The 15,494-nt window shown below is 40.8% G+C and overlaps 2 protein-coding genes and 1 pseudogene across 2 annotated transcripts in view; 1 reads left to right on the top strand and 2 right to left on the bottom strand.

The window, feature by feature from the left end:
• The first annotated feature begins 52 nt into the window (after window positions 1–52).
• SLIRP (SRA stem-loop interacting RNA binding protein) lies at window positions 53–11,624 on the top strand. The gene is made up of 4 exons (XM_065870855.1): window positions 53–152; window positions 7,673–7,731; window positions 10,949–11,056; window positions 11,507–11,624. Exons 1-4 carry the CDS (start codon window positions 56–58, stop codon window positions 11,576–11,578), a joined length of 336 nt encoding a protein of 111 aa, XP_065726927.1. The 5' UTR covers window positions 53–55; the 3' UTR covers window positions 11,579–11,624.
• Window positions 5,195–5,882, bottom strand: LOC136142956 (RAD52 motif-containing protein 1-like; annotated as a pseudogene).
• SNW1 (SNW domain containing 1) overlaps window positions 11,623–15,494 on the bottom strand; it is a 34,446-nt gene continuing 30,574 nt past the window's right edge. Inside the window, exons 12-14 of the mRNA XM_065870854.1 lie at window positions 12,890–13,007; window positions 12,384–12,547; window positions 11,623–12,307 (exon numbers count right to left, since the gene is read on the bottom strand). Coding sequence (XP_065726926.1) covers window positions 12,109–12,307; window positions 12,384–12,547; window positions 12,890–13,007 — 481 coding nt within the window. The 3' untranslated portion in view covers window positions 11,623–12,108. The remainder of the gene's footprint in view (window positions 12,308–12,383; window positions 12,548–12,889; window positions 13,008–15,494) is intronic.

Below are 15,494 nucleotides of genomic sequence, written 5' to 3'. Positions count from 1 at the left end.
GGCACGCTCTTCCGGGGTCGTGACCTCAGGTCACTGGAGGTCTCTCATTCTGAAGATGGCGGCTTCGGCAGCGAGGACAGCAGTGGCACTGCGTACGAATATCCGCCGGCCGGTTGCGTTTGTCAGAAAAATTCCATGGACCGCGGCCTCGAGTGAGTTGGAGATGTAGTAAGGGCGGAAGTTTTAGGTCCAAGCAATCCTGAAAAACCTTGCTTTCTGCGGAGCACTTAAGTTAGCGTGGTGGTTGGATTAAGGCGGCTGAGTATGCTCCTGAGCAAGCCACTGAGCAGAAAGAAATTTTGTTTGCCATTTGCCGTTTAGGGATGCCCCTTGAGGTTTTGGGGCACGTATTCACGGCCTCTAGCCTTGCGGAGTTTAAAGGTTTAATTACTTGGAAATTTAAGACTAACGATTTAGAAGGGGTTATTTTGACGGTAGGGTGGAGGATGGATTCAAAGTGGCAAAAGTAGTTTCAGTGATTTAGTTCAAAAGTGAGGATTTCAGGGTAGTGATAGCAGGAAGAGTCAGATTCACTTATGTTAACCAAACAAAATCGACAGATGGCTTGAATGGGGGAAGAGTATGGATGGGGGAAAGGGTGGAATGACTTACAGGTTTTTAGCGTTGGTGAATTTCGTGATTAGAATGTAGGAGAAGCAGATCGAAAGAAGATGAGGAGTAAAGTTTAAATGTGTTTAGTTTGAAAAACCTGTGAGGTCTCCGTTAGTTGAACAGAGGACGGTGTGTATCGATGGAGAAATGCACTCTGAAGCCGTACTCCTTGGGTTAGAGTTCCAGCTTGGCCATTTGGTAGTTGTGTAACCTGACTAACGGAAGTAACTGGGGAAAAGGGCTCACTACCGTGCCTCAGTTTCATCATCTACAAAATGGAGTCAATAATAACTTTCTCGTAGGATTGTTGATTGGATTAAATGAATTTATATGTAAACTGCTTAGACTTGTGCTCAATAGAGTAAGTACTCAATAAGTGATAGTTGTTTTCATGATTACAAAAATTGAAGCTCATGGGAGAGGCCTAGGCTGGAGATAGAGGGCTGGGAGTAATCAGTACTGAAATCTCTCACCAACGTTGATTTTTGTCAGCTGCAGTTTTGAGTTAAGGTTTTTACATATGCTTACAAAACTTTAAAAATCCGTGGTCACTTTTGCAGACATTCATGTATCAGGTCAGCTCCCTTAAACAAGGAATGGAATGAGTGTGGGTAGTAGAATGGGAAATAGATCAGTTTGTTGCCCACCTTCTCAGACCACACCCAGCAGAATGTCTTGCTTTAGGCCCTGTGAAACTGGAAAGGCCGAGGGGTTTCTGCAAGCATCTTGCAGATGCGTTTCCAGACCATAATGGACTTGCTCAAGATCCTTAAAGAGTGTATAAAATACGACCTTGACTACAGTCTCTCTCAGTTCACTCATTCAGCAGATGTTTAAGGAGTATCTGTTATGTGGTAGGCATTGTTCTTGGTGTTTGCAGCTGTTTTTCCATAACAGTTGTGGGTAATTTGGGAAAAGGGTTACTTTCTAGAGCTAGTTTGTTTTGGAAGTGAATGTTTTCTAGAACTTTTAATACCTGGTTTAAAACTATTTTGTTTATCCTCCAGTAATATGTTCTGTGTGAGAGCCTGATCTTGGTTTGATCAACTATTAGAGCACTACAGAAATTTAGCCCCTGGGGCTGGTTGAAGGATTACTGGACATTTATTTATTCATTCAGCAAATATTGCCCTGTTGTGTATCAATCACTGTGGACGTAGTGGACTCAACACTTGGCAAGCTTATGGTATAGTGGTGGGGGTGAGGAGACTTACAAACAACAAATATAGGCAGTTTTTGAACCAGTGAGGTTTAAATGAACTAGGGTGGTGAAACAGGTAACATGAACTGTAAATCAGTGAAAGTACAAGCGCTGTAGCACAGAAGAGAAAGTGATCGTGTAGTTTTTTGTTTTTTTCAAATTTAATGTGTGATTTTTAATAGATCCTGTGTTGAGGGGGGAAATTTAAAAAACACATTTAGGAAACAATTTGGAAGTTTAAAATATATACTGGTGTTACCAAGTCCAAGCTTGTGCTACTCACTGCACGACAGGCCAGTAAATTGAGAGATGAGTTGTTGGGTGGGGCAAAGAATAGCAGCTTTATTCGGAAAGCCAGCAGACCAAGAAGATGGTGGACTAGTGTTCCAAAGAAACACCTTCCCTGAGTTAAAATTCAGGCTTCTTTTATGCTGAAAGGGAAGCGGGTAAACCCCTGGTTCCAGCCAGACTCTGGAGGGGATGTGTTAATTTCTTCTTTGGTACAGCCATTCACAGGTGGGCCTGGTCCGGACATTTCCTATGAGCTAAACAAAGGTATTTTAGCTTAACACTCATTACCAGGGAGGCAGGGTTCCCAGAGATGGGCCATTATGTATAATTTTTTTTTTAAAGAAGATGTTGGGGGTAGGAGTTTATTAATTAATTAATTAATTATTTTGCTGCGTTGGGTCTTTGTTTCTGTGCGAGAGCTATCTCTAGTTGTGGCAAGTGGGGGCCACTCTTCATAGCGGTGCGTGGGCCTCTCACTATCGCGGCCTCTCTTGTTGCGGAGCACAGGCTCAGTAGTTGTGGCTCACGGGCCTAGTTGCTCCGCGGCATGTGGGATCCTCCCAGACCAGGGCTCGAACCTGTGTCCCCTGTATTAGGCAGATTCTCAACCACTGGGCTACCAGGGAAGCCCCATTATGTATAATTTAAGCTTTATAGGCAACATCCCTTTAGTGATTAACTTGTCATACAATACAAAAGTTCTTCCCTATTACACTGGGAGTTAGATGAAATTAGGAAATTATCATTGACTTGTAAGTGTGATAATGATACTGTGGCTATAAATTATGTCTTTATTCCTGGGACAGGAGTGCTGAAGTACTGAGAGACGTAATGGCACTGCTGTGTGTATCTTACTTAAAAATGTTTTTGAAAAACTACATATATATGCATGCATATAGATAAGTGTATATGACAAAATGTTAAGAATGACTGAATTTAGATTGTGGGTGGAGTTGTACATCTCTGCTTGCAGCCAATATGTGTAGATGTCACTACCTAATTCAGGAAGCAATTTTTTGAAAACTCCTCACTGTTTAACTGTTACACCTCAGGGAAGAGGATCTATGTTCATTTTGTGGGGTCTCTCCTCTGGCCATGCCCAATGATCACATCAATCTCCAGAGAACGGTTCAGCTTCCTATCTATGCTTCCCAGAGCTGTTAATTTGTTCTTGGTAGAGATGGACAAATTAATGTATTGTTTATTCTTTTACTTCCTGTTCTTAGAGAACAAATTTAAATAAGTGACTTTTTGTCCTATATTGAGGTTAACATCCAGTTTCTCTATGGATCCACTGGTGTGTTTTAACATAGTATTGTGGGTCATCAACTTTACTACTCCCAACTTTAGCACAGCTACTCACACACTACACACTCACATCCCTGAAGGTCTGTGTGTGCCTCAGTTTGGCTCTGCTAGGTGAACAATGCTTATTTTTTTTATATGTATAACTGATTTACTTTGTTATAAAACAGAAACTAACACACCGTTGTAAAGCAAATATATTCCAACAAAGATGTTAAAAAAATAAAATGTTGCCATTTCCTCCAAACTCTCAGTATTCACGTCTCATTATTAATTCACCACTCTGTTATTAGGGGTTACCACTGAATCAGTGATGACTCCAGAACTTCTGTAGAAGGGGTTTGGGGCAGGTGAGCAATTCATTCTGGGAAAGAGAGTCTAAAACCAAGTGAATGGCCGTTGAATTAGCATGGGCAAACTTCCCACATCCCACCTTGTCTCAACAGAGCCATTAATCTAGAAAAAACTACAGTGTCACTTTTCAGAGGTCTACCCTGTGTGCACACATGGAGAAGACACTTAGAATGTTAAAGTCAGCATGTTAAGTAATTTTCTTGAAATACTATAACTAGCACCCTATTTACTTTCTTCACAGGCCTTTTCATAATCTATTTAATTTTAGTCCTTTTTAATTGTCTGGTACACCTTTAACACCTAAACTCCAAGAGAGAAGGAGTTTCATCTTATTTCCAATGCCTAGCACATAATGGTTTCTAAATGGAACTGATTCCAAAATTGGCCTCATTTAGGAAAGGATCTGCTGTTATAATCAGGTTTCGGAAATCTTTAGTATCAATATGGAATCCTTTCCTCTCACATTTCACAGGAAGCTAAACTTCTTAAAGCCCAAACATGGATGCGTCTGAAGTTTCCTTGACTGATTTAAATTGAATTAAAATAATTATAGGGCTTCCCTGGTGGCGCAGTGGTTGGGAGTCCGCCTGCCGATGTAGGGGACACGGGTTCGTGCCCCGGTCCGGGAGGATCCCGCATGCCGCGGAGCGGCTGGGCCCGTGAGCCATGGCTGCTGAGCCTGCGCGTCCGGAGCCTGTGCTCCGCAGCGGGAGAGGCCACGACAGTGAGAGGCCCGCGTACCGCAAAAAAAAAAAAAAAAAAAAATAATTATATTGTACAGGAAAACTTGCAAAATTTTTACATTTTTCAGAACACAACCACCTTTTCTTTCTCTACTTTCTTCCCTTAAAAACAAACTTTGCAACACTGGGGTGAGTTAAATAATCAGAAATCTAGCCCCAAATTAAGCTCTCAATGACATGAAACACATTTTTTGCTCCTTTTTAATAAAAACCCTATATGTAGTACATTAATGTTTTCTTTTAGAAATTACGTTGACAACTTAATCCCTAATTTGAGGCATCCATATAATTGGTTTACAGAAAGGTTCTTCGGCAAAATATTTAACACGATATATATGAGATGCTGAGATCTGGGTAATATACCTTACTTGAAAGGCAGGAATAGTTTTTAAACACTGTAGCATAATCACACTTAAGGCCATAGTTACTTTCTTCCCAAATCCCTGCAATTCTATTAGAGGGGAGTTCTAAAAGGCCTGTGTCTTCTCCTGTGTCCACAACTGTAGGCGTACACTGATGGCCCTCTCCAAACTTCAAATAAGGGGCCAGAGACAAGGCTCGGGACTTGGAAAAGTCCTAGAAACTCCCTGCCTCCAAAGCAGTTTCAGAGTTTCACCTTTTCCGAAGGATGACAGCTGAGTAGACATGCCAAAGTCTTCCAAATCCTGCTGGTTGTTTTGAATTATGGCTACACTGGCTGTGTACCCCTTGAGTTTTTATCTCCACATACTTGAATTAAATCCTGTAGTTCCTCTTCGGTTCTAGCATCTCTGACCTCTTCACACGGTCTATATGCCACAGCTATTTTACCACTTTCTAAAACCACAATCAGCAGTTTCTGGAATGCATCTCTCGTAGCCTTCTGAATAGCAACCTTCTGGGTTACCTTCCTTTTCATAAGGAGTGATAATGACCCTTCCTGCAAGTTATCCAGAGGTTCCTCAGCCATGCCAACTCCGGGACTCCTGCACTCGTGGGAGGGCAACACCACCTCCTGATGATCCTTTTTGACCACGCATTGAAACCAAAGTAGTAATTTGCCAATTCTTGGCATCTGGAGCTGTTTAGGGCAGGCGTATTATGTTGAACCGCCTTATGTCTGGTGCTGAGACGAACCTTCACTGGAGATGTCTGAAAAAGCTGCTTCTGGACGCATGGCTTTTGGGCTCTGTGGGCATCCCTTGCTGAATAAAACTTGACGATGGCATAGAACCCAGGACCGGCCACTGCTGCGTTTGGGAAGACTCGGACCGAATACAGAAGGCCAAACTGGGAGAAGATTGCAAGGCCTCGGCCGTGGGTCCAGAGCTCAGCTCCCAGCCCAGCAAGGTTTTGTCACCCGCGATGGGAACCGCGAAAGGTACCAACTCCACCATTTTACCGTCACCGCGCGTGCGTGGCTCGGGGCGCAAGCGGACTGCGCCTCAACAATGCTTATTTTGAACTCTTCTGCCTGCTGCTGCCTGCTAGCTAAAAGGTCAGCAGTATTTTCAGTGTTTCAGTATTTTAAGGTTGGCTGCTGACTTGCGTCGACAACAGAGAACAGTAGTTAGGAGAAGGAGCAGCTGATGGGCTCAGCCAGAGTCGCAGGCCAGTAAAGGCTGTTTCACAGGGCCAGGGAAGGGTCTCTTCACAGCACAAGTGGTCAGTCGGGCTGATGCAGTGAGGCTGCTCAGTAACTTACTGGGAAACCAGGGGCGGTGGGCACACACTTGAAGGCTGCAGGCACTTTGGGCAGAGTGAGGAGCAGCGCGAACGTTCAGCTTCGGGGCCAAAAGGAAACCGGGGATCCTGCCGCCATCTGCGCAGCCATCCGGTCAGGGACACGCGGTACCCACTTATCCAAGTTCTGGTGGGCAGCCACGCGGCGGGGAGGAGGCCAGCAGCGGCCAGGTGGGATCTGGTAAGGATTCGGCAGACGCTCTGGGGGAGGCGGGCTTCAGAGGTGTGCAGCAAGCCCTGAAGCTGCCGGCGCCCTCCGTGTCCCCTTCAACGAGATACACCTGGGCGCGCAGCCAGAGCGCTGGAGACATTGGGGAAGCTGTGAGGCCTCAGCTGCATGCATACGGCCAAGTTTGTTGGACACCTTCGAGTCCCCAGGCCTGGTGAACTACGCTGGGGGTGAACCACTGCTGCACGGTGAAATTTGAGCCTGGGCCCCTGCAAACCTGTGAGTTCTGGTTTGCAGCTGCAGGCTGTGCAGGAAAAAGTAGCACCCACACTTCCTCGTCCCAGTCTCACGCTTCACGCTCTTCCTGGGTGCCGAGAGTATCATGACGTACGGATCCCGCACCCACCCAGCCCTGCACAGCTACTGCAGTAGGTGCGGGGTGCAGAGTTCCACACATTAGTCTCACCCCAGCGTTTACAGCATCACCCCACACTTCCTGGACGCGGGCACGCCGATCATGTAGTTTTTGATCTTTAAAATAATCTATTCATCTTTAAGGCCTCACAGGGCTAGTATGTTGTCTTGTTTTGCAGTAGGAGCCCAATAAAATCTGTGAATGTTTTTGGCCTGGGTCTTGAAGGATAGATACAATTTAGGTAAAAGGAGATTGGATTACTACATGTTGAAGGGAAAGAACAGCAGGCAAAGACAGGAATCCACAGGACAGATACACAGATTTTCATTTGTTGTACTAGAAAGTAACTATGGGCATGCAATGGGAAGTAAGGCAGGAAGGATAGGTAGGGTCGACTCAACAAACTTTTAAGAGTAACAACGATATAACCTAATGTAAACAATGAAAGGCAAGTAAATTGAGATTTTATTTGGAAATCTCTAATATAGCTAACAACATGATGTACTGTAATTGTTTTTCTGTCTTCTGTGTAATCTTCTGAAGGATTATAATCCATGCGTTTAGCACAGTACCTGGTGTGGTGAAGACACTCAGTATTTGCTGGGGATGAAGATTACAGTCAACTCAGCAATTTATCTGTCCATGTTCCCACCTCATCACCTTCCCAAATCTAGTACGTTACAATTTTATAATCAATACCATAGCTATTTCCTAGATCTTAAGGCTTCAAGGGAATACAAAGTAACTAACTCCTGTTCACAAGAAGTTTGGGAGCTCTAGGAGCCCTTTTGGTTTCTATATCAATCTAGGATGGACGATACAAAATTAACAACTCTTAATAGTTTTCTCTTCTTATACAGGTGAACTGAGAGAACACTTTTCACAATTTGGCCATGTACGAAAGTGCACTGTTCCTTTTGTGAGTATTATCTTTTTTAAAAAAAGTAATAATGTTATCCTCTAATTCTTGATTTTTTGTGTGTGAAAGCATTATCAATTTATAGAATTTGTAATGAAGTGAAGCTGTTCAGTCTTTGTTGATTAAATTATGGGTGATACTGCTTTAAAAAAATAAACCTTATCCTAGGTATTTGAGGTATTTGTGTTAGTTTTTTATTGTTGCATAAAATTATGACAAACTTAATGGCCCAAAACAACACACATACATTATCTCACAGTTTGTACAGATCAGGAGTCCAGGCATAGCTTTGCTGGGTCCTCTATTCAGAGTTTCACGTAGCTGCAATCCAGGTGTCAGCTGGAGCTGCAGTCTCATCAGAGGCTCAACTGGGAACGATTGATTTCCAAGCTCCCTTGGGTTGTTGGTAGAATCAGTCTTTCAGCTGTAGGAGTGGGGTGTCTGCTATCTTTCTGGCTTTCAGCTGGAGGCTGCTCTCAGCTCCTAGGAACTGCCTGCAGTTCCTTGTTAGCCAGCTTCTCTCCCATGTGGCAGCTTGCTTCAAAGTCAGCAAGGGAGTTTCTCTGGTCTGGTAAGATAGTTTTATAATGTAGTCTTTGGAGTGACACCCCATCATCCTTGCTGTATAACCTGATCAAGGGAGCAATATCCCATCACTTTTGCTATATTCTTACAGTTAGAAGCGTGTCATAGGCCTTGCCCACATTCAAGGGGAGAGACTATACAGGGTCAACATGGTGGGACACATGGAGATCTTGGGGCTGTTTTGGAATTTTGTCTATTACAGTGTTGTAATAAGGACTTCAGAGAGTAGAGGGTAATTTTATCAAACTAACTGGTGGAGAATATTTTAACCTTTAACCTCATTGAGTTGAGTGCTTTTTGTGTGTGTTTATATTTGCTACATTTTCTTTGCCTCCTCATGAGGGTTTAGAAATCAATCTATAGGGAATTCCCTAGCGGTCCAGTGGTAAGGACTCTGTGCTCTCACTGTGGAGGGCGTGGGTTCAATCCCTAGTGGGGGAACTAAGATCCCACAAGCCTCGGGGTATGGCATAAATAAGTAAATAAGTTTAAAAAAAAGTAATGGAGTCCTTTAATTCCAAAAAAAAGTCTTAAAAAAATCAATCTATAGATTTGTTCTACTTTATCCTGGGCTTTTTCTGTGGATTCTCTAGATTACTGTTTTTTGGGGTGTGTGACGTGAATACACAGAGTTTACACATGCTTCACTAAAACTGCTTTTTTCCTCATGGCACTGAAAAGGCTGTGGTAAAGTATCAACTTAAATTCTTAACGCTTGGTTAAACGTTACTTGCCTTGCAAAGATCTAACAGATTATGCATATCCAGTGCTAATAAAGGTGTAGGGAAACTGGTACTGAAATTGTTGAGAAGTTAACTGATACCTTCACTGAAGGGTAATTTGGCAAAATCTATTAACAATAAGAATTTGCCTTTGATCTAGCAGTTCCATTTCTAGGAATTTATTCTACAGAAATGTGAGGGCAAGAACGTTCAAAACAGCATTGTTTAATAGTATCATAATTGGAAAATCTAAGTGTTCATCAGTGGGGTTGGTTAAATAGATACTAATTCATTGATACAATGGGATTTATAGTTGATTAAAAAAATGAGCATGCGTATTACAGACATGAAAATCTATAAGCATAAAAAATAGTTTTAAAAGTGTATGAAATTGGGCTTCCCTGGTGGCGCAGTGGTTGAGAGTCCACCTGCCAATGCAGGGGACACGGGTTTGTGCCCCAGTCCAGGAAGATCCCACATGCCGCGGAGCGGCTAGGCCCTTGAGCCATGGCCGCTGAGCCTGCGCGTCTGGAGCCTGTGCTCCGCAACCGGAGAGGTCACAACAGTGAGAGGCCCGTGTACCCCTCCTCCAAAAAAAAAAAGTGATGAACTTTGTATTTTTTGAAGAGCATTAAAAAAAATGTTTCTTGGGAATTCCCTGGCGGTCCAGTGGTTAGGACTCCGTGCTTCTACTGCAGGGGGCAAAGGGTTCGATCCCTAGTTGGGGAACCAAGATCCTGCATGCCATGCGGCCAAAAAATAAATAAATAAAAATATTAAAAAATAAAAAAAGTTTCTCCAAAAGGTAACATTTTTCTTGGTTGCTATTTCCCTCTTAAAAGAACTTAGGAGCCAGAGTTAAGAGATTTTAGATTTAAACATGAGGTTTTGATTCTTGGGAAAATTAAGTAATGTGTAACAGGAAGAAAATTAGTTTCTAGTAACAAGTTCATTGTACTCAAGTTAGAAATGCAGGTTCCAATTTTAGATACATAGTATCTAAATTTTAGCACAAAAATGTTAATGCCTTTACAAATAGAAATGGCCACGTGGAGTAGAGTGCTTTAGAAATCGTCCTATCTATCTGAGGTAAGGAGTGAATCACTGGGACATTAACAGAAACTTTTCCTGTGTTCTAGGTTAATCTTATAAACTTACCTTCCAGGTATATGGGGGCAATTTCCAAGAATGTGTTTTTGGGGGCAGAGCACAACATAACTTTGTAACAAGACTGATGATGTACATTGAGTGAATAGACATCTTGGCCTTTTTTACATAGAAGGGCTGGAGGGCTGGGCAGAGTACGTCTAAGCACACTAGAATCTCTGATGTATAAGACATATAGAATCTGATATATAGGTTGAATGATAAGCACTCTGTCTTTTGCACAAAGGGAAGTAGCAGAACTGCTTAAATTAACCAGAAGTCTAGAACTAGGTAAATAAGGGTAACTTTTTTTTTCTTTTTCATTAGGAGCATGTGATGATAATGGTGGTAGTTGTGATGAGGGTGGTTAATCTCAGAAATTACTAGAAATGCACCTAGGTTTTAAGGGTTAATTTTCTAGTTTCTAGAAGTGCAGAAGTTAGAAACAGGAAGAGTATTTCTTTATGTGATCAAAATTTCGCTTGACTTGCTGTTAATGGTTTATATCTAGAATGACACAGAAAGCTCTTTACTCATACTTTATTTCTCCAGTGGCAGTAGAGAAGCAGAGAGAGTGTTATGATTAAGAGATTAAGCTTTGGGTAAATAGGAGAGTATTTGTAGTAAAGCAGGGTTTTTTATATTTATTAAAATGTGTTTTACTCCACTTTGGCAGATGAAAAAGTTAGTAGTTTGATTTGGAACTCCTGGAAACTTTCTCAAGTTCATGATTATTAATCTCTTCCTAAATTTTGAATTTTTAGGACAAAGAGACTGGCTTTCACAGAGGTATGGGCTGGATTCAATTTTCTTCAGAAGAAGAACTTCACAATGCACTACAACAGGAAAATCATGTTATTGATGGAGTAAAGGTAAATATTTTTCTGTATCATGTCATGAGCTTTCTGTATATCAGTTAAATAGGTCAGAAGTGTGAAATGACAGGGACTTTGGAAGATGTGTAATTTAATGTTTGTTAAAGAATGGTGGTGGTGGGAGAGTGCCCAGTTCTAAAAGGTCTGGAAAGGGAAGTACAAGAAGACACTTTAATGGTTAGCAAGGTATATGCAACACAGAACAGTGGAAACAGCAGGGAGACCCTGGTTGAAATCCTGGCTTTTCCACTTACTATGTGACCTTGGGCCAGACTGATTTACAATTTTTAATTGAAGTTCAGAGAGTCTTAAGTACAAGGAACAAATAACATCCTTTGACTTCCTGGTGCTGACTCCCTAATAAAACAACGGTTTTCAGTTTTAATGTTTTTGCAGACATTGCCTTTCCTTAGAGTGCTTATTATGTGATTGCTTTTTTTTTCCCAGCTCCATGTTCAAGTTCAAAAACCCAAAGCTTTGCAAGGGGACCAAACATCTGATGAAGAGAGAGATTTTTGAGAACATCACTGCCTATTAAATAAAGTAAACAAAACTGGAAATTCTGTCTAAATGTTTTTATTGGAAACAGATAGTTGCACCAAGCAAGAGCTTACTTTCCCCACTCCAAATTAAAACAGCACAACAGGGGCCAACATCATCATTTGGCAGGACAGTTCCAATATGTGAACATCCTTCTTTCTACGTGCTGTGGGCTAACTTTATTTGTAAGCAGTCATTCTTAGACAAAATATTAACCCCAAAGTACTAATGTCACTCGAAAGGGAAGTGGCCTTAATTTCATGTGTGGGGCAGTATGTTCTGTAAATGCCAAAAGGTGGGAGAGAGCACAAACACAACCCACTCTTTAAAAAAAACTAAATAATTCAAAGTAGAATTTTTCCATCCCCCCCTTTCTCCTATAATAAAAAGTAATGCTGGGCTCTGACACCCAGATTTAGTTTTCATCCTGGCCATTTACAAAGTGTTCCCCTATATGACTTTCATCATTAGGGTTATGAATAATAGTTCATTCACTCTGAAGAAAGTATCTACTCCTTTCTCCTCTTCTTGCCTTCATGCTCATGTTCCTTGGGGCGGCTGCTATCTGAAGGTCTTTTAGAGCCACCATGCTGTTTGGCTTCTTCCAAAAATTTGTCCAAACCAAAAGGATCCTCCTCAAACTGAACTGGTCCTTCTCGGCCTCTTTGTCTACGGTCTGAACCAGAAAACTCCTTATCGGGAACAAATCTAGGGAAAAAGAAACGACCATGAACTACTTTGTTTTCACTGGTGCAGACACAAACTAAACTGTCTGCCTTGGTACCTGTTAGTCTTTATTCTGGCTTCTAGGTCATCACCATACATGTCCTTGTCCAGATTTTTACTGGGCCTGTAAATATTCTGGGCCATATCTTTACCACCTCTCCAGGCTTGATCATAAACATTGTAAATTTCATCTTCTCCACCTGCAAAACCACTGTCCATACCCTGTGGAAAAATAGAGGATGTTAAAAATGTACATGTTATTATTTATTAAAAGTTGAATCTGATTACATTCTTGCGAAGAGTAAAAACCCTTGCTCATTTATAGCTCACATTTTCAATAATCTGAACTGCAAATAAAAAGGTCATTAAAGAACAGTCACAAAGTCCATTAACTTTTGTTCATACCCGCTTTGGGTTCTTAGGTTAAATGTGATGCTCACTAACAACTGACTGCTTTAGTGTAGTGGTCTTTAAAATTGGAGGATACTAGTATGTTAATTTCCTTTTCCCTGAGGGTTGGTATTCATCAACAGCTAATACATGCTATTTCTAGACTCTTTGTACCTTGGATTGGTTGAAGAGCCTTTGGTCATACTGAACATCATTGGAAGTCCGAGGATTGGGCACACCCAGAGCAATGACTTCGCTGATATCTCGATTTTCATTTCTCTGCAGTTTCGACCTGTTTTGAAATACCATGCCACAAACTGAAAATTCTTCACAAACAAGTTGAATTTCCACTTAAATACAATCGATATCAGAAGCAGAGTAAATATGTACATTCACATCTTGTGAATATATATATTCCTTGATAATGCATAATCAGGATGGCAGCTCTTAAGGCATTTCAGATACGTGATTATAAGAGATAGGGTTTTACAGTTAAGCCTTCATGACAGCAGAAAAGAACTGCTAAGAGACTCTTCTTTCCTTGAGATAAAATTGGTATATAACATTATATAAGTTTCAGGACTACAACATAATTCGGCATCTGTATACCCTACACAAAGTGATCACCAAAAGTCTAGTTACTGTCCATCACCATACAATTGACCTTCAGCCATTTCACCAAGCCCTCAACCCCCTTCCCCTCTGGTAACCACCAATCTGTTTTCTGTATCTATGAGTTTGTTTTTATTTTGTTCAGTTTTTGTAGACTTCACAAGAGTGAAATCACACAGTATTTTTCTTTCTCTGACTTGTTTCACTTGGCATAATACCCTCAAGGTTCATCCATGTTGTCACAAATGGCAGGATTTCATTTTTATGCCTGAGTTGTATTCTAGTGTACACACACATGCCCCAGATCATCTTTATCCATTCATCTGTTGATGGGCACTTGGCTTCCACATCTTGGCTATTGTAAATAATGCTGCAGTGAACACAGGGATGCATATACTTTTTTGAATTCATGTTTTTGTATTCTTCAGAAAAATGCCCAGAAGTGGAATAGCTGGATCATATGGTAGTTCTATTCTTAATTTTTTAAGGAATCTCCATAGTGTTTTCCATACTGACTGCACCAATTTATATTCCCACAAACAGTGCATGAGGGTTCTCTTTTCTCCACATCCTCTCCAATGCTTGCTATTTCTTGTCTTTCTGAAACAGCCATTCTAACAGGTGTGTGGTTTTAATTTGCATTTCCCTAATAATTAGTGATGTTGATTATCTTTTCATGTGCCTGTTGACCATCTGCATATCTTCTTTGCAAAAATGTCTATCCAGATCCTCTGCCCATTTAATTGGGTTTGTGTTTTTGTTGTTGAGTTGTATGAGTTCTTTATATATTTTAGATATTAATCCCTTGTGGGATATATGATTTGCAAGTATCTTCTCCCATTCAGTAGGTTGCCTTTTCGTTTTGAAGATGGTTTCCTTCACCGTGCAGAAGTTTTTAGTTTAATATAGTCCCATTTATTTTTCCTTTTGCTTCCTTTGACTTTGGAGTCAGATTCACAAAAAACATTGCTAAGACCAATGTCAAAGAGCTTATTACTACTTGTGTTTTCTTCTAGGAATTTTATGGTTTAAGGTTTTACATTCAAATCCTTAATTCATTTTGAGTTAATTTTTGTGCATGGTGTAAGATAGTGGTCTAGTTTCATTCTTTTGCCTGTAGCTGTCCAGTTTTTCCAATACCATTTATTGAAGAGACTGTCCTTTCTCAAAAGAATCATTCTTGATATGGAAGTCTTTAATACAAGCAATCACCTTGTAATGCATGCTGAGATATGAAACTGCTATGGTCTATATCTGCTATTATAAAGGGTTAGGGGGAGTAGATGCAAATTAGATGTATCACACGAATCATTTTCAATAAGCTAGAGTCAGTTCTTTTACCTAACCACTCTTAGTAAGTTTATTCTATTAGAATTCTGAGGTAAACATGTCAATGACTGGATTACTCAGTAAGATTTCTGACATTCAGATTAACTTGATTCCCCTGCTGTTTCAGTATATATGCAATCTACATCGCAGTGATACCATAGTAACCATCATCATTTATTTTACTAGAGGCTTAGGTCTTAAAATGATTTCTATAGACAATCTAATTTTCATACAATCACAAGTTTAAAGCTTTTCTATGTTATCAATTCTCATAGTTACATTACTGGTTTTAGGGCTCAATTTATCCACAGAGCCATTTTGATTTTTGCAGCTTAGGAATTTCAGACTAAGAGTGTCATTAACTGTGCACTTTCATACTTCGTTCCTCTCTCCTACACTGTACATTTAAACACAACTCTAAATTCAGATTTTCTGCTTCCCTATGACTTCACTCATCAGGGAGATGAAATATGCCATTAAACAACAAAGAATACCACCAGCAGGAATCTGTTTTAGATATGACTTGAAAAAATAGATTGTATCAGCTCAGAGGAGGATGAGAGCATGGAAAACTGCTTATTTGGAAAGAAAATGTTTTACATTTGCATTTAACCCTTACTCAGAATTCCACCTCTGTATTACAGCATGTCTTCAACGTTGCAGCAATTTCAGTCCTCGGCCTTTGGTGAACCACAAACTTCACTAATCCCTACTTTATTCCCAATCTCCATACATGTATTTCCTTTGTTCTATACAAGTCTGTACTTACTAAGAGCACTCTGTCAATTTTCCTAAGTAATTTCAAATGACAGCTCTGTCTTTCTGAATTTTAAGTAAA

This window comes from Phocoena phocoena, chromosome 2, assembly GCF_963924675.1.
Source record: "Phocoena phocoena chromosome 2, mPhoPho1.1, whole genome shotgun sequence".
Taxonomy (NCBI): Eukaryota; Metazoa; Chordata; class Mammalia; order Artiodactyla; family Phocoenidae; genus Phocoena; species Phocoena phocoena.
The sequence above is the reverse complement of the archived record's forward strand: the minus strand, read 5'-3'. Positions and strand labels throughout refer to the sequence as shown.